This window comes from Mobula birostris, chromosome 9 (genome assembly GCF_030028105.1).
Source record: "Mobula birostris isolate sMobBir1 chromosome 9, sMobBir1.hap1, whole genome shotgun sequence".
In the NCBI taxonomy this organism is placed as follows: domain Eukaryota; kingdom Metazoa; phylum Chordata; class Chondrichthyes; order Myliobatiformes; family Myliobatidae; genus Mobula; species Mobula birostris.
This window is the reverse complement of record NC_092378.1, coordinates 56,446,373-56,465,496: the sequence shown is the minus strand read 5'-3', so window position 1 is coordinate 56,465,496 and position 19,124 is coordinate 56,446,373. Positions and strand designations below refer to the sequence as shown.

The window sequence follows — 19,124 nt, the reverse complement described above, 5'->3', positions numbered from 1 at the left end:
GTGGCATGCAAACTCTACTCAGTCAGCAGCGGAGGTCAGGAACACACCTGGGTGTTTGGAGATGATGCTGTGCTACTGTTTTACCATTGGTTTGTAATGATTCAGTTCTGCTTTCCACCATACAGTCAGTGCTCTTGCTCCATTTGAGTCAGGAATCATGGAGCACAATGGCACAAAAAAAGAAAAGCAGGGTCTTCAGCCCACGTAGTCCATGACAGCCTAGTTTTGTACCTAGTCCCATTTATCTATATCCAGACTATAGCCTTTCATACCCTTCCCATCCATGAACCTATCCAAACTTCTTGTAAATGTCACAATTCAAACTGCATCCACCAGTTCTGCTGGCAGCTCGTTCCACACTCACATCACCCTCTGAGCTCTCCCTTAAATATTTTTCCTTTCAGCCTAAACCTTTGACCTCCAGTTCTAGTTGCATCCAACCTGAGGGGGAAATGCCTGCATGCATTCACCCTATCTATACGCTCATAATTTTGTACACCTCTATCAAATCTCCCCTTATTCTCCTACACTCCAGGTAGTAAAATCCAAACCTGTTCATCCTTTCCCTTATAACTCAGGTCCTCATTTTCTAGCAACGTCCTTGCAAATTATATTTGCACACTTTCAGGCTTATTGATATCTTTTCTGTGGGGAGGTGACCAGAATGAGTAGATTCCTGTTACAGAATGATACCGTAAGGACCATTTAGATTATTAAGGAACAGTAAAGCAAGGCAATTGGACTTGCTGTGTTGTCTAGAAGACGTTTCGCCACTCATTCGAGGGGCTTCTTCAGTTCTGATCCATGGTGGGTAGCTTTTCCAGTTTATCAACTCTGTGAGTTGCTTAAAAGAAAAGCAATCACAGGAGGGTCATTAGGAGTTGTAGAGGTAATGAAAGAGACGTTAGACTTAACTTTGCATGAATGGAGGTGTGAACTATTGTGGAGATGCCGGGGTAGAGATGTTAAGATTGCACTGTAAGTAGCTGATAGCTGGTGTTATACCCCACCCCCTCTGTTTTGGACAGGAGGGCCGTTGGTTTGAAAGAGGGGTTAAAGAAGCCATCTTTGTCAAATAGCTGAGGTATGACACCATCTTTGTCAAATAGCTGAGGTATGACACCATCTTTGTCCGATAGATGGGGTATGACACCATCTTTGTTAAATAGGTGGGGTATGACACCATCTTTGTCAAATAGGTGAGGTATGACACCATCTTTGTCTGATAGGTGGGGTATGACACCATCTTTGTCCGATAGGTGGGGTATGACACCATCTATCAGCTACTTACATTGCAGTCCTAACATCTCTACCTCGGCATGGATCAGAACTGAAGAAGCCTCTCGGAGGAGTGGCGAAACGTCTTCTACACAACGCAGCAAGTCCTTGATTTACTGCTGCTTGATACACAATACCTGGATGACTGAGAGCCTTCATAGACCGTTCAGATTGTGAACTGGTCCTGAAGTTAACTCATTAACCTGGCAGACCTTTCATGTTTCAACTATAGCCCCCACACCACCCCCACCCCCTGAGTTACAAACGGCTGATCTATGCACACCCCGTAGATACATATAACCTAGCGTTTCGGAAACCGTGCGGTTGATGGGAGTGGGATTGCCGGCCGCACTGGAGCTCCAGGCATCTTCTGCCAGGTGCGAATGGAACATTTCCACCTTCCTTCTCTCCCATAAGCTCCCCCAAAGGAGCCGCAACAGGCGGGGGGTGCTGAGTGAAGCCTAGCAGAGCCGGGAGCCACCGAGCAGATGCACTCCCTCACTCATTTCAGGCTGCTCCATCTCTGCTGTTCATGTGAACTTCTCCCCAACACTTGCTGTCACTCATCTCTGACACAGGAACACAATCCGGGAACTGACCACATTTAATTTAATAACATCCTTCAGTCAGCAAGGAGACACTCTTCTCTTCAATTTGTGTTAATATTCATGCCTTTTATTATAATCAAGTCTAGCAGTACTGAAAGCTAACAGCTGATAAACTAACAACATAGAGTTGTAAGATTACTTGGTAGCTACCTACCAATGAACAATTTGAATTATTAGTCAATAATGTATTGCATCAAAAGACTCAACATGAAATAATATTTTTTGGGCATGGTACTTAACAGTGACTTGTCTATCTCACATACTGAATTGTTTTGAAATGATTTCAGTGCACTGTGACCTGTGGTGTGGGTGCAATGGAGAGGGAGGTGCAATGCCTTACTGACGATGGTCTGCCCAGTGAACTGTGCAAACTCAGCCAAAAGCCACGGCTTCACACCCCCTGCTTCACCGACACTTGTAAGTAGTTGTTGAATCTGGAGACTGGTATTGGTGCCATGGTACAGGGAAGAGCCTCTCTTATACACTATTCATACAGATCTGATCAGCACACAGCGCACTGAGGTAGAACATGGTAAAACAGTAACAATGCTGAATAAATTGTGAAAGCTGCCAAAAAAGAGGAGTGCAGGTCAATGATCTGTCAAACCTATCAACCTCCACAGCTGTTCATGTCGATGAATTCCATGGTTTCACTACTGCCTGGCTAAAGAAATGCCTCCCCATATTTGCCCTTCTCGTCTGAGCCTCTGCCCTCTGGTCCCAGTTCACCTACCATAAAAAACATCCTCTTCACATCCACTCTTTCCAGGACTTTTTAATATTCAATGGTTTCAATGAGATACCCCCCCCCCCACTGAAAACCCTACTGAGTACAGGCCCAGAGCCATTAAATGCCTCTCATGCGATGATCCTTTCATTTCCATGATCATTCTCATGAACCTGCTTTGAACCCTCTGCAATATCAGTGCAGGTTTCCACAAATAATATGATGTGAGGTGTTTTATGTTGAAGAAAAACCATAACAGCTCATTTATTGTACTGCAAACCTGAACACAATGCATGGTAGAAGTACTCTACATAACTACATCACAACCACGTCAGACCAGCCTCTTAAGGCAAACCCCAGCTCAATGTCGGTGGTTCTGAATTATGTCCATTTCAATCGATTGCATCACCATTACAGGCACCCCCAGAATTTACTAAAACTGGCATTGTGAGCCTGTCCAGAGCTTGAATGAGCCGCCTCACTCGGGTTCTATGCTTCAGGGGTCGAGGAACAGCAGCGGCCTCTGGCTCGTCCAAAGGTGTGTTAACATGCTCATGGTCATGTCTTGATGGCAGGGCTGTGGTAGCAGAGTCCTCCAGTCTCGGTGGGCCAGTTTAAGGCAATCTACCGAAATACTTTCAGGTTGACCCCTGCCCCAACTTATCTATGCTTAAAAGTTTTTTTCTCTCTGCTCCAATAACGCGGAAGGAGCTATCATAAGGGGGCCTAAGAGGCTGTCAGTGTGCATCATGGCGGATGAAAATAAATGAGGTGGAATGTAGGTCAGCAGGAACCCAAGAGCATTGCACGCCGTAATGGGGGGTCGGAATAGGTGCAAAGAAATTGAATTTACTGAGGAGGGTGTAATGCTGCTGAGAGGCCAACCAGGAGGGTACGCGGTTAGGAATAAAATCACCTGGTACTTGTAACGGCTGCCCGTATGCCAGCTCAGCCATAGTCAACCCCTATGTGTATGGCTTCAACGGCTGGCCGTGACAGGCAATCAGACACGGGATTATTTTTCCCCCTTAATATGTCGTAAATCAGTTGTGAATTCTGATATGTAGGCCAGTTGGCATTGCTGCCATGCAGACCAAGGGTCTGATATTTTGGATATTGCATGCACAAGGGGTTTGTAGTCAACGGAAGCTGTGAAATGGCAACCCTCTAGAAGGACATGAAAATGGTGGACAGCCAGATAGAGACCAAGAAGCTCACAGCCAAATGTGCTGTCTTTTTCTTCCGGGGGGTGGGAATGGAGCTGCCACTGAAGAAGTCAAGAGGCTGCCACACACCTTCAACCCAACTACTTGTGCACAGCACCCGCAGCATGGTCTGAAGCATCAGTAGTAATGGCTATGGGTGCGTTGCGGAGTGGATGCACCAGTAGGGTTGCGTTAGGAAGAGCTCGTATGGTATCGTCAAATGCTCTGGTCATGTCCGCTGACTGGTCAAGCATTTGATTAGAGATATTGCCTTTAAGGCACTACACAGGGGGAGCATAAGTTCAGCAGCTCATGGAATGAAGTGGTGATAGAAATTCACCATGCCTATAAGCTCCTATAGTTTTTAGTAGCGTAGAGCAGAGTGAAGTCCGTAATAATAGGTACCTTTGATAGGAGGGGTTTCAAACCTTCTGTGGAGATGCAATAGCCGAGAAAGTCAATGGTTAACAACCCAAACTGGCCTTTAGCAGGGTTAATAATCAACCAGTGTTGGCCTAAGCACTCGTGAAGTGTGCAGAGACGAGATACATGTTTGGATTTCAAGACATTGGCAACAAGGATGTCATCCAGATAACGAAAAGAAAATCTAAGTCTTTTAATACAGAGTCCATCAACCGTTGGAAAGTCTGTACTGCATTGTTCAGCCAGAATGCGCAGAAACTCAAAAAGGCCAAACCGGGTTACACAGCTGTTTCAGGAAAGTCCTCCAAGCACACAGACTCCTAATGGTAGCTGCTAACGAGATCGACTTTGGAAAAAATTAACTTTCTGGCTAAGCGTGCCGAAAAGTCTCGATGTGTGGGACTGGGTAACAACCGGGGGTGGTGACTTCATTAAGGTGTCAGTAATCGCCACAGGGGCAGCGACCAGCATCGGACTTGGGGACCATACGGAGGGGGAAGCCCAGGGGCTATTCAACCAGCCTACAATGGTAAGTCTTGCCCTGTTGGCAATCTCAGTTTTTGAGGTTGCCAGCTTTTCTGGGTCTAGTCTACACGCACGGGTGTGGACTGATGGGCCAGTTGTAGAAATGTGGCGCTCGACCCGGTGTTTTGTGACTGTAGTGGAAAACGTGGACTTGGTAAGGTCTGGAAATTCGCCCAGCAATGGAGTAAACTCACATGCATACTTTCTCACACACTCACACAGAGTCTCACACTCACACAGACTCTCTCACCCACTCACAAACACACAGAGTCATTGTGGGAAATTACTGGGGGAGCAGGGTAACAACCCAAGCTCCTTGACAGCCATAAGCCAACAGTCCTTAAGATCGACTAATAGTCCCTGGGCACACAGGAAATCTGCACTGAGCAGAGGTATAGCCACTTTAGCCAGGACAAAGTGCCATGTGTAATGTTGCCCACCAAAGCAGACATCACCCATTCTGTCCCATAAATCTGGCTCCTGCTGCCACTGGCAGCCTCCAGTGAGGTTTCGTTGCTCTTTGTCTTGTCATCAATAGGTGTTGCTGGCAGGACCCGTGTCACAAAGGAAGTGTTGCCCAGAAAGGGTGTCTTTAAACAACAGTAGACGACTCAGGCAGCTGGAACCCATGGTCTCCATAGACCTCTGATGTACCAGTCCACTGGCACTGTTGAAGCTGCAAGGCGGTCAGCACTTACTAGCACTTGTACCAAAGCAAGCGTGGAAAAAACACAGACCTGGCATTGTCTGCTTTGCAGCTGCAGGCATCCTTATGTGGGATTTGCTGACAGGGCTTATTGAGGTAGAGAAAGGAGGAGGAATGAGGCACCGCTGCCTCACTGAGTGTAGACTACCAGCCAATTTAGCAAGTTCCTTGTAAAAGGTGAGATTTCAGCGATCAGTTCAGGAGGGTGTCCCAGTAGGCTCACCACTCTTGCAGCTGTTGAGTTTCTAGTGATGCTACCACATAGTAGAATCTGGTGTCATTGGCGATAATTTCTCACAGTGTGAATTGGGCCTCGGCTTGGACAAACCAAGCAATGGCATTTTTCTCCAAAACTCTGGCAGTTTCAAAGTGACTGCTTTGTCCAACGTGTTGAATAGCTCCGAAACCGTCCTAGAGCTTCAGGGTCACCAACACACACAAAAATTGCTGATGAATGCAGCAGGCCAGGCAGCATCTATAGGAAATGGTACAGTTGACGTTTCGGGCTGAGACCCTTCATCAGGACTAACTGAAGGAAGAGTGAGTAAGGGATTTGAAAGTTGGAGGGGGAGGGGGAGATCCAAAATGATAGGAGAAGACAGGAGGGGGAGGGATGGAGCCAAGAGCTGGACAGGCGATTGGCAAAGGGGATATGAGAGGATCATGGGACAGGAGGCCTAGGGAAAGAAAGGAGGGGAGGGGGGAAGCCCAGAGGATGGGCAAGGGGTATAGTCAGAGGGACAAAGGGAGAAAAAGGAGAGAGGGAGAAAGAATGTGTGTATAAAAATAAATAACGGATGGGGTACGAGGGGGAGGTGAGGCATTAACAGAAGTTAGAAGAAGTCAATATTCACACCATCAGGTTGGAGGCTATCCAGACAGAATATAAGGTGATGTTCCTCCAACCTGAGTGCAGCTTCATCTTGACAGTAGAGGAGGCAGTGGATAGACATATCAGAATGGGAATGGGACTTTGAATTAAAATGTGTGGCCACTGGGAGATCCTGTTTTCTCTGGCAGACAGAGCATAGGTTTTCAGCGAAATGGTCTCCCAGTCTGCGTCGGGTCTCGCCAATATATAAAAGGCCACATCGGGAGCACCAGACGCAGTATATCACCCCAGCCGACTCACAGGTGAAGTGTCACCTCACCTGGAAGGACTGTCTGGGGCCCTGAATGGTGGTAAGGGAGGAAGTGTAAGGGCATGTGTAGCACTTGTTCCGCTTACAAGGATAAGTGCCAGGAGGGAGATCAGTGGGGAGGGATGGGGGGGACGAATGGACAAAGGAGTCGCGTAGGGAGCGATCCTTGCGATAAGTGGGAGGGGGGAGGGAAAGATGTGCTTAGTGGTGGGATCCTGTTGGAGGTGGTGGAAGTTACGGAGAATTATATGTTGGACCCGGAGGCTGGTGGGCTGGTAGGTGAGGACAAGGGGAACCCTATTCCTAGTGGGGTGGCGGGAGGATGGGGTGAGAACAGATGTGCGTGAAATGGGGGAGATGCATTTGAGAGCAGAGTTGATGGTGGAGGAAGGGAAGCCCCTTTCTTTAAAAACGGAGGACATCTCCTTCATTCTGGAAAGAAAAGCCTCATCCTGAGAGCAGATGCGGTGGAGACGGAGGAATTGCGAGAAGGGGATGGCATTCTTGCAAGAGACAGAGTGGGAAGAGGAATAGTCCAGGTAGCGTCTGCAGATTTCCTTGTGTTCAGGGTCACCAATGTAGGTTTTCATAAATAAAACAATGTGAGACACTTTATGTTTAAGAAAAGCCATAACAACTCAATTTTATACTCCACCACTGAACACAAAGTGTGGTGAAAGTACTTTATGTAATTACATTGTCATGTTAGACCAGCCTCTTAAAAGGAACCCCAACTCAATATCGGTGGTTGTTAATTGTGTACATTTCCACCAATCACTTTACCTACACCAGTACATCCTTTCTTCGATAAGTGGCCTAAAGCTGCTCACAATGATTCCAAGTGCAGTCTGACCAATGCTTTAAAAAGCCTCAGTATTATATCCTTGCTTTTATAATCTAGTTTTCTTGAAATGAATGCTAACATTGCATTTGCCTTCTGTACCATCGACTCAACCTGTAAGTTAATCTTGAGGGAAATCTTGCACAAAGACTTCCAAGTCCTTTTGCACCTCTGATATCTGAATCTTCTTCCAGCTTAGAAAACAGTCTGCACCTTTACTCCTCCTACAAAGGTGCACGATCATACAATTCCCCACACTCTATTTCATCTGCCACTTCTTTGCTCATTCTTCGAATCTGTCTGAGTGCTTCTACAGGCTGTCTGCAACCTGGCTTTCACTAACCTTCCTATCATCCACAAACTTGGGGACAACGCAATCAATTCTATCATCCAAGTCATTAACATATAACATGAAAGAAGTGACCCCAACACCTCCTCTTGCAGAACCCCACTAGTCATGGGCAGCCAACCAGAAAAGGCCTCCTTTATTGCCACTCTTTGCCTCCTGCCAGTCAGTTAATTTTCTACCTATGCTGGTATGTTTCCTGTAGTACCTATTATTTAGGGCTAGAAGCAAATCAACAAGTTACTAAACATACAAGCAAGCATGAAGAAAGCTAAAACTAGAAGGAAATAAAAGCACAATAAGAAGCAGCAATCTGGATGCTTTTCTACTGTAGTTTGGTTCCAAATCTGGCTGCTGCATGGTTGCTATACATGTCTTTAATTACTTTTATTGCTTGTACACCACTTAATTGGAAAGTTTCTTATTCCACCCTTTAAATTGCGAGGAAGTCATCTAAGCTATAGGTTTTTGTGTCAGTGAATCGCACATTGTGGGAGGGCTTTGCACAAAGCTGTGCTTGAGGGGGAGCAAGAGTTTGATTCAGTCCCTGCCCCCACCCTCTCCTCCCGTGTTTGAACAGAACACCAGCACGGATTCCCTGCCACACAAATACTTGGCCAAAAGAACCAACTCGATACATTATGCGAGGGCAGTGGACTGACCTGCCGGCCAGTGACCACAGCAGGATGAGGTAATGACCGTCCAATCGGAGCCCTGCCAGTCGCAGCCTCTCACTGCTCTATAGCCCATACCATAAGAGAATGACTGCTGGTGGTCTCGGTTCACAGGCAGCGGAGCTGGAACAAGTCCTAAACATGAGGACCACACGGCTGCTCAAGCCAAGTTCATTGTTCAATAAACTATGCACTGCTTATGAATTCCCACAGCCGGCAGCCTCCCTGAACATATTATTCATGAGGAAATGTGTACCAACAGACCTTTTGTTAATAAAATTATTAGGAAAGGAACTGGAATTAGTTTATTATTGTCACATGTACCAAGATACAGTGAAAATCTTATGTTGTATTCTATTCATACAGATCAAATCATCACACAGTGTATTGAGGTAGAAAAGGTAAATCAGTAACAATGCAGAATGATGTGTAAAAGCTACAGAGAAAGTGCAGTGCAGATGAACAATAAGGTGCAAGATCATAATGAGTTAGATTGTGAGATCAAGAGTCTGTCATAACTTACCAGGGAACCATTTGATATTATTTTAACAGCAGTATAGAAGCTATCCTTGAGCTCGGTGATAAGTGTTTTCTGTGATGTGCTGAGCTGTGTCTACAACTTCCCGCAGTCTCTTGTGGTCACATATAGAGCAGTTGCCATACCAAATCATTATGCATCCAGATAGGATGCTTTTCATGGAGAATCAATAAAAATTAGTGAGGGTTGACGGAGACATACAAATCCTAAGGAGCGTACAGCAGTAGTAAGTTTTATAGGCAGTGGCATCTATGTTTACTTCGTAAAATTCATGTCGGAACAGAAACATAACAAATGTGTCTCGGGTGTAAAGTTTGAACTCTCCTTAAATCCCACAGAAAACAAAAATACCAGAGGTCCTTACGTATTACAGGGGAGTGTGACAGAAATTCTTAGCTGCTTGGCTTTCTCCATAAGTTGTTGGCAATACTTTCCCATATATTAGAAGAGTATGCTGGTCATTATGTCCTGCAACACACACCATGGTGATGATGTAAACTCAGCCAGCTCCATCATGGGCACTAGCCTCTAGTCCCCACCTTTGAGAACACCTTCTTTAGGTGCCAGTGCCACCCTTTTCTCCCATCCAGGTGGATACACATTGTCCCATGCCTGATGCTGCACACTCAAGTATTTTGGGTGTTAACACAAACAATGCATTTCACTGTGTGTTTTGGTGTACACGAGATAAATAAACTCGGGTCTTGGATCTAGTGTTCCCGTGGATGACACGTATAAACCTTAATGTTTTAAAGGCAGCGTTTCAGCAAGTTGCAGTGAAATCCAGAAGACAAAGGAAGTGCAAAGGGATGGAGAGTACCTGCTAAACATCGAAGGCAAACTCATCAAGGTAATGTGTCTTCTAGTGAATGGCAGGGCCCTGGGGAGAGGGAGAGTTGTGGAACAGAGGGATGGAGTGAAAGTGCATGGTTCCCTGAAAGAAGCATCAGAGATAGACAGGGTGGTGAAGAGCCTCTTAGCTCACTGGCCTTTGCAATTCAAGGCAGTGAGTACAGAATAAAGATTGGGAGGTCATGGTGCAGTTGCACATGATATTAGTGAGACCACACTCAGAGTGTTGTGTTCGGTTTTCTTTGCCCACCCTAGGCAAGGTGATATCAAACTGGAAACAATGTAGAAAAGACTTACAAAGATATGAGGGACTGAATTATAGGGAAAAGTTGGACAGGCTAAGACTTCATTCTTTGGATGGGTACAAAATGTGAAGCATAGATAGTGTGAATGCACACAGTCTTTTTCCTAGGGTTGGGGTATCAAGAATTAGAAGGAGCTCTGAGGAAGAGCCACAGCCCAAGGTGTTGACTGTTTACTCTCCTTCAAAGATGCTGTCCGATCTGCTGAGTTCCTCCAGCATCTTGTGTGTGTTGCTCAATATTTCCAGCATCTGCAGAATATCTTGTGTTTCAGAGCTAGAAGGCACAGGTTTAAAGGTGAGACAGGAAAGTTTAAATAGAATCTTGAGGGGCAACATTCTCACGCAGAGGGTTGTCATATATAGAATGAGGTGTCAGAAGAAATGGTTGAGGCAAGTATAATAACAGTCGGATGGGTACGTGGATAGTAAGTGTTTAGAAGGCTGTGGGCCAAACACTGGTAGATGAGACCAGATAGATGGGGCTTTGTGGCTGGCAGAGACCAATAGGGCTGAATGTCCTGTTACCATGCTTTATGAGTCTCTACAAACTGATCACTGTTCACTCAGAATCAGGACTGTAATGTCATTATATTAATGCCTTGACTTCCAGGTATACTGTGCAGGAATGCATTCTGATTATCCTCGGGAATATGTAACGCTATCCAGTGGAGAGGCAGACAATTATTCTGAAGTTTATGGATACAGGTAAGTTTTTGTCTGATTTACTGGCAAAATGTCACCTCACTCTGTGTTCATGTAATCTGAGTGTTTTGGATATCATCCCAGTCGGGACAAAGGAAGAGCAAACAGGCATTTGGAGTGCTTTCTTTCACTTATTTAGGATGATGCAAACCCTTTACTACCAACTAACGTTAAAATACACCTCTTGCATCACAGACGAATGCAAGTTATTGAGACATGTACCAAAGTACAGTGAAAATATTGTCCTGCATTGTGTTCATACTGATCCAATCATTGCAACACTGTATTAACGTAATACAGAAAAACGACAAGAGTGCGGAATAAAGTGTTACACTTACAGAGAAAATGAAACGGTGCATTAAAGAGATCATAGTGCACCCTAATGCACTATTTCTTTAATTTAAATACAATAGATTCCAGTTAATTGTGCAGCTGCTCATTTGGGACAACTCTTAAAGAACAAAAACTAATTGAGAAAATTGCCGAGATTCCCTTTGTTTATTTGGGATAATATGCCGCTCAATGGGGCATCAGCCTTGCTGAACAGTTTCTAACTAGCGTCATTTGCGCGCACTTGTATGGCCGTTAGACACTACACTGTACTTAAAGTGAACAGTTTTGAAACAGCATGTCTTTGCTTTCAAAAGCAATGATTTTTGTCACTGGCAGTTGGAGAAAAATAAGCAGTAAAGCAATTCAGAGCTGTTTTGCTGACTGCAGTTTCAAGCATTCACGTTTGGAGATGCCAGAAACGGCTTGAAGTGAAAATGAAACAATTCCACTACTTCAGTAAGTTAGGAACTATGAAGAATTTGAAGGTATCGACAATCACCTTGAATGTTACAACGAAAATAAAGATTTGGAGGATGCAATTGTCGATAGCATTGTATGAAGGCAGTCCATTATCTGCACTAGGTGCTGCTGATTTTGTTCATATATGGTCAGTCAAAAGAACAAGGCAGCATACACTGAATGAATTCCTCCATCAATAACAAATAGTAACTAATACACAGTTTTATATGTAGTTCTGTAGTACTATTTGTAGTGTTCTAATTTGTTCCATATTTCCCTTAAATACATAACTTGTTACTCAGCTTGTCTTTTTTTTATACCTTTTAAACTATTCTCATGAAAATTGAATTAATTGGGATGCTCTCTTAATTGGGTCAAAATGTGCTAGTCTGCTGTGTCTAGAACTCACAGTATATACATTTCTTATTTTAGTTCATTGTACTGCTGCCACGAAATAACAGATTTTATGACATACTTCAGTGATCGTAAAGCTGACTCTGATTCTAATTCTGATTATCTGATATTAATGTCATTGCTTGACCACAGCAAGAACAGACACCAGACGATATAAATGATGTTGTTGAGGAATGCATGTTCGGCAGTCCAGCAGTGTGTTTGTATGTGAGAACTGAATTGCAGAGTTTGGTCCTGAGCACCATCTCGTAGGTGGTGCTGGCCTCCCTTCAGCCTGTCAGCTGGAAGCCAGCCTTCCTACAGCACAACATCCCCTTGCCCATAACTTTACTGTCTCCAGAGTTCACTGTGGCAGCCTCCTTCATTCTACAGCACAGGAAGTGCAGATCTACCTGAACTGCTGCTCCCATCATCCTAACTTATGCTTAATTCAGTTTAATACGTAGTGCCCACTGGTTAGCATAGACAAGATGGGCCAAAAGGCCTGCTTCCTTTGTCTTCAATTCTATAATTCTCATTCTAATCATGTTTCACCCATCACTCCTGTGTGTGTGTGTGTGTGTGTGTGTGTGTGTGTGTGTGTGTGTGTGTGTGTGTGTGTGTGTGTGTGTGTGTGTAAAGTTCTTTGAGGTCCTAGCATTAGCTATTCCTTTGATTTTAAAGTCCCCTTGCTTATTTACAAATTGCACTAGTGTCCCAGGGGTTCCCACCTCTGTGATTTGTCTCTTATAAGGTGTCTGCACCAACTCTGCTCTTTGCTCACTTTGAAAGTCAATGTTTCCCCCATCGGGAGCCAAGCCTTTAAATTGTAGGCCACATGATTTCATCTTCCTTCTGCAGATCCTTCCATCTCACTTGAAACCCACCTTGAACCTGCTGACTGTAAATACTGCCAAGTACTGTGTCATGGCATACTTAACAATCATATCTCCTCCAGTACCAACAGATACAAAACATTGGAAGAACTCAGAAGGTCAGCATGCATCTATAGAGAAAAATGAATAGTTGATATTTTGGGCCAACACGCTTCACCAGGATTGGCCAGTCTTCCGTTTCCCTCCCACCCTTTTATTCTGGTTTCTGTTCTATTCGTTTCTGGTCCTGCTGAAGGGTCTCAGCCTGAAACATGGACTGTTCATTTCCCTCCATAGATGCTGCTACACCCGCTGAGTTCCTCCAGCTTTTTGTGTCTGTTGACGTGGATTTCCAATATCTTGTGACCCTTGTGTCTCCTCCAGTACCAATCCCTATGTCACAGGTTTCCAATCACGGAGATAACTATCTAACATCATCCTTGGCCTTTTATCAACAATCCAACTTTGGGTACATTTTTCCAGCCTGCCCTGGATACTTTCCAGTCATGACCAGGGTCTCACAGACATCCATGTGGACAAGAACCACCGTTTCCTTACTTCTTCAAAACATTCCATTATATTGGCCAGATAGGACCTCCCCCTAAAATATCCATGCCAACTATTTTTGACTTGTAATCACCTGGATTATCTCTACAAACTTTTATAAACAAACAACTGTAAGACACAGGAGCAGAATTAAGCCATCTGCTCCACTGTTTAATCATGACTGGTTTATTTTCCCTCTCAACTCCATTCTCCGAGTTTCTCCCCAAAACCTTTGACTCCCTTGCTAATCAAGAATCTATCAACATCCACACCCGTCCGTGTCAATGAATTCCACACATTCAGCATCTTCCAGCTAAGGAAATTCCTCCTCATCTCTGTTCTAAAGGGAGATCCTTCTTTTCTGAGGTTGTAACCTCTGGTTTCATTGTAAGCATCCTCTTCAATTCTACTCTACCCAGGCCTTTCAATATTTGTTAGACTTTAATAAGATCCCCCTCATTCTTCTAGACTCTGGCGAGTACGGACCCAGAGCCCTCAATACAGGCCCAGATCTGTAAAAGCCTTCAAGTCACATCTATGTTTGCTGACTTCCAGTCATCTAATGGTGTGGCAGTAGCCACCAAATATTTGGGGTTAGGGTCATAGAAAAGTACACTCAATGGCCACCGTATTAGGTAGCTCTTGTACCTAATAAAGTGGCTCCTGAGTGCATGTCCATGGCCTTCTGTTGCTGGTCTTCCACTTCAAGGTATGACGTGTTGTGCATTCAGAGATGCTCTTCTGCACAACTCTGTTATAAAGTGTAGTTATCTGAGTTACTGTCACGTTCCTGTCTGCTGAACCAGTCTGACTATTCTTCTCTGACCTCTCTCATTAACAAGGCACTTTTGCCCACAGAACTGCTGCTCTGTGGATTTTTTTGTTTGTTTTTCACACCATTCTCTGTAAACTTTAGAGTCTGTTGTGCATGAAAATCCCAGGAGATCAGCAATTTCTGAGATACTCAAACCATCCCATCTACTAACAACAGTCATTCCACGGTCAACATCACTGAGTAACATTTCCTCCCCATTCTGAACAACAACTGAACCTCTTGACCATGTCTGCATGCTTTTTTGCATGGAGCTGCTGCCACGTGACTGGCTGATCAGATACTTGAGGTAACAAGCAGGTGTACCTAATAAAGTGACCTCCGAGTTTCTACAGGTAATAGAATTAGTAAATCCTTTCTCTGCTGTCATTGGTCCATCAGTCTGATGCATTCTCCTACAATGTATCCATGCCACTCACATTCACTCCCTAAACAACAGCCCCGGGAAGGGTCCGAGAAGCTGTTACACAGGGCCCAGCCCCTCTCACAGAGTTCTGTGGCAGCAAGACCCTATTCCACGTACTGATGATGGAGCCTTTGCTGTGGCTGAACCCTGGAATATGTGGCGGCAGCATTCATCTGTGGACATCTCCTCACACTGCAAGACCAACAAGTTTTAGACAAACCGAAGTGCATCTATCCGGGGCCCAAGATATCGAGACAACCACGAAGAGCGCACACCAACAACTATACTTCATTAGGGGTGTGAGGAGATTTATTATGTCACCAAAGACTCCAGCAAATTAATACACGTGTTCTGTGGAGAGCATTCTGACTGGTTAAACAACACATTTCACTGTATGTTTCGATGTACATGCGATAAGCAAACTTGAATCTCGATTTTGAACCTGGAATCTTGTGCCTGGTACAGAGGCACCGCTGCACAGGATCGAAAGAGGCTGAGGAGGGTTGTAGACTCAGCCAGATCCATCACGGGCGCAGACCTCCCCACGATCAAAAGCATCTTCTAAAGGCAGTGCCTCAAGAAGGCGGCATCCATCTTGAAGGACTCTCACTGCCCAGGCCATGCCCTCTTCGCTTTACTGCCATCAGGGGAGAGGTACAGGAACTCAAAGACACACACTGAACACTTTTGGCACAGTTTCTTCCCTTCCACCACAATTCCGGCGCCAACATAGCATGCCCACAACTTATTAACTAACAGTACATGTTTGGAACGTGGAGGGAAACTGGAGCAGTCACAGAGAAAACAATCAAAAACTCCTTACAGACAGTGGCAGGAATCAAGCTTCGACTGGTGATTGCCAGTGATGTATCGCTGTTGCGCTAACTGCTACACCATGTGGTCGTTGTGTGCAAGTTGGTGGCTCAGGCATCCAAAGAACTTCATTGTTAAGAACCTGCTCTTCTTTCATTTGACGTTGGTAACCCTACTATAATACTATTGGCGTGTGTGACTGTTTGGCCTGAGCCATTATCACGCCATCATTGCTCGAGAGCACAAACCTGTGTGTGTGTGTGCAAGCACTGAGTCTGAATTGCTAGAGGAACTTGCTCTTCTTTCATTTGACGTTGGTAACCCTACTATAATACTATTGGCGTGTGTGACTGTTTGGCCTGAGCCATTATCACGCCATCATTGCTCGAGAGCACAAACCTGTGTGTGTGTGTGCAAGCACTGAGTCTGAATTGCTAGAGGAACTTGCTCTTCTTTCATTTGACGTTGGTAACCCTACTATAATACTATTGGCGTGTGTGACTGTTTGGCCTGAGCCATTATCACGCCATCATTGCTCGAGAGCACAAACCTGTGTGTGTGTGTGCAAGCACTGAGTCTGAATTGCTAGAGGAACTTGCTCTTCTTTCATTTGACGTTGGTAACCCTACTATAATACTATTGGCGTGTGTGACTGTTTGGCCTGAGCCATTATCACGCCATCATTGCTCGAGAGCACAAACCTGTGTGTGTGTGTGCAAGCACTGAGTCTGAATTGCTAGAGGAACTTAGCAAGTCGGGCAGCATCAATGGAGGGGAATAAACAGTGTTCCAGGTCAAGACCCTTCACCAGGAGTGAAATGGCCTGGGTGGGTGAGGAAGAGCCTTCGTCATTGTAATAGTATACCATCCCAGAGGGCCATACGAGAGGCAGCAGTGTGATTGAGGTGTAGGAATGTAACAGAACTGTACGGAAAGCATTGACTAACAATGTAAAGAATGAAAAGGCATTACATGGCTTATACTTGTAAATAATTGTTATTATGAATAAAGTTTACTTTGAGAAAAAAGGAGTGGAATTAACAGCCGACTGAAATATCGACTGTTTATTCCTTTCCATAGATGCTGCCTGAACTGCTGAGTTCCTCTAGCATTTTGTTGTGCTGCTCAAGACATCGAGCATCTGAAGAATATCTCACATTACTGCTGTCTCATGAGGCAGATTATGTCACTTATAAAAGCCCTGAATAATTCCAAATGCAAAGGTCAGCTGATGGCCAGGACATCAGTGGGGCGGGAGAAAGATTGCTAACAGTTGTTTCTACTTCAGGCTGAGAAACCCTTATGAATGTCCTTATAATGGACACAGAAAAGAGGACTGCTCCTGCAGAAATGATTACCTGGCAGCGGGATACACAGTGTTTCGCAGAATACGGGTTGACATCAGCTCAATGCGCGTCATAAGTAAGTATTTTGCTCATCAAACATTTTGCTGGAAAATCTAATGTTTTACAGGGTGGAGGAAAGACCAAGCAGAAAGCAATGGATTAGAAATAATTTCTGAAATGGCAGGCAGATGTTATTTTTCATGAAGGGAGATTTGATTAAATGGTGTAAAATATAACCATCTGAGATGGGGATAGGTTCAAAGGAGATGGGCATTTTACACAGAGACTGGTGGATGCTTGAAATATGCTACTGGAGGAGTTGATGAAAGCAGATACGATAAATGCGTTCGAGAGGATCTGAAATCGGCACATAAATAGAAGGCAGAACATAGAACGGTACAGTACAGCTCAGGCTCTTTGGCCTACAATGTTGTGCTGATCTTTTAACCCACTCTAAAATCAATCAGACCTTTCCTTTTCACATAGCTCTCCATTTTTCCATCATCCATGTACCTACCTGAGAGTTTCTTAAACATCCCTAATGTATCTGCCTCTAATAGTGCGTTCCACACACACACACCGCTCTCTGTGTTAAAAATATATACCCCTGACATCCCCTTTATACTTTCCTCCATTCATCTTAAAATTATACCTGCATATTATCCACTTCCACCCTGAGAAAAGGTTTCTGGCTGTCAATGTGCAGAGGATAGAGGAATTATGGACATCAGCAGGCAGATGGGATTTAATTACTAGTTTAATCAGTGCAGCACCACGTTGTGGACTGAAAGGCCTGTACTCTTCTCTGTTATGTGCTATAATTGGTGGAGTGTAGTGGTGCAAAAAATAATTGCCTCCCCTTGTAACTCAGCGGCTAAAGAGTGAGGGAAGTCATTTGTATATTGTGGAAGCAGTGGGAGAAGAAATGGAGAGCTGGGGAGTGGGATTAGTCTGAATGGTTTCGTCCTGCTGGCATGAACATGATGGACTGAGTGGCCATTTTGATAGTCACAGATCTAGTAGAAGTGTTTTTAATAACGAACATGGCTTGCCACCTCTGCTGAGTTAGTGAGAGGTGAAACGGTGTGAGTACTGTAAAAGGTGGTGGGTGCTGTGAGGATGACAGCTGCTTTCAACCAGAAATGAGGAAGTGTATTACACGACCTTATGACACCAAATATGTTTTACAGCCAATAAACTTATATATTAATATAGTCATTGCTTTACATAATGTTGTCAATTTGGGTCATATCCTGGAGACCACAACATGATAAGAACATGTTTCAGTGTTTAAAGAAATTGCTCAAAGTCTGTGGTTGTTGTTGGGGGTGGGGAACAGCGCCAGCCTTCCTCACTGCCCCTCCATGGTGCAGATCTTGCCAAGTACCTAAACCAACAGATGGTGAAGGAATAATGAAGTTCCGTGATATTAAGAAGGTGTTATCCTAATATTTCTTTCATAGAATCACAAAACACGATAGAACAGAAAGCCTCAGCCCATCTAGTCTGTGCCAGCCTGGTCTTCAGCATAAAGCTACCTGCACTTGGATCATTGCCCTCCATAACCCTTGCATCCATGTACTTATCCAAACTTCTCTCAAATGTTACACTCAAATCCATATCTACCACTTATGCTGGCAGCTTGTTCTACAGCTATTCTGCCCTCTGAGTGAAGATGTTCTCCCTCATGTTCCCTTGAATACCCCATTTTCACCCTAAGTCTATAACCTCTAACTGTAGTCTCAGCCAACCCGGGGAGAAAATGTCTGCATACATTCACCCTATCTATACCCCTCATAATTGTGTGTGTGTGTGTGTGTGTGTGTGTGTGTGTGTGTGTGTGTGTGTGTGTGTGTGTGTGTGTCTCAATAAGATTGTCACTCATTCTCCTGCACTACAAGGAAAAATGTCCGAACATATTCAGTCTTTCCCTACAATTCAAGTACTCACACCCTGGCAAGATCTGTGTCAATTTTCTCAGCTTTCTTTCAAGCTTATTGATATCTTTCTTGTAGGTAGGTGACTAGAACTGTACACAAAACTCCTAATATGGCCTCACCAACCTTGGAAATAATCAGTAGGTCAGACCAGTGAGAAGAGAAAGAGAGCTAATATTTCAGTTGAAAGACCTTACCTCAGGTTTGATAACCGGAATTATCCAAGTGAAGAATGGAACTGCCTTGGGTCTGAATGTCGTATGGCTTTAAGAGTTTTTTTTAAGCTACATTTGTCCAAGCAAGTGGAGGTTAA

At 44.5% G+C, this 19,124-nt stretch overlaps 1 protein-coding gene across 2 annotated transcripts in view; it reads left to right on the top strand.

Annotated features, from left to right (window-relative positions):
* LOC140202786 (A disintegrin and metalloproteinase with thrombospondin motifs 20-like) overlaps positions 1-19,124 on the top strand; it is a 618,104-nt gene that overhangs the window by 559,690 nt on the left and 39,290 nt on the right. For both annotated transcript variants that reach the window (XM_072268124.1, XM_072268123.1), the window contains 4 exons: positions 2,174-2,303; positions 9,769-9,863; positions 10,780-10,874; positions 16,817-16,950. In XM_072268124.1, coding sequence (XP_072124225.1) covers positions 2,174-2,303; positions 9,769-9,863; positions 10,780-10,874; positions 16,817-16,950 — 454 coding nt within the window. The remainder of the gene's footprint in view (positions 1-2,173; positions 2,304-9,768; positions 9,864-10,779; positions 10,875-16,816; positions 16,951-19,124) is intronic.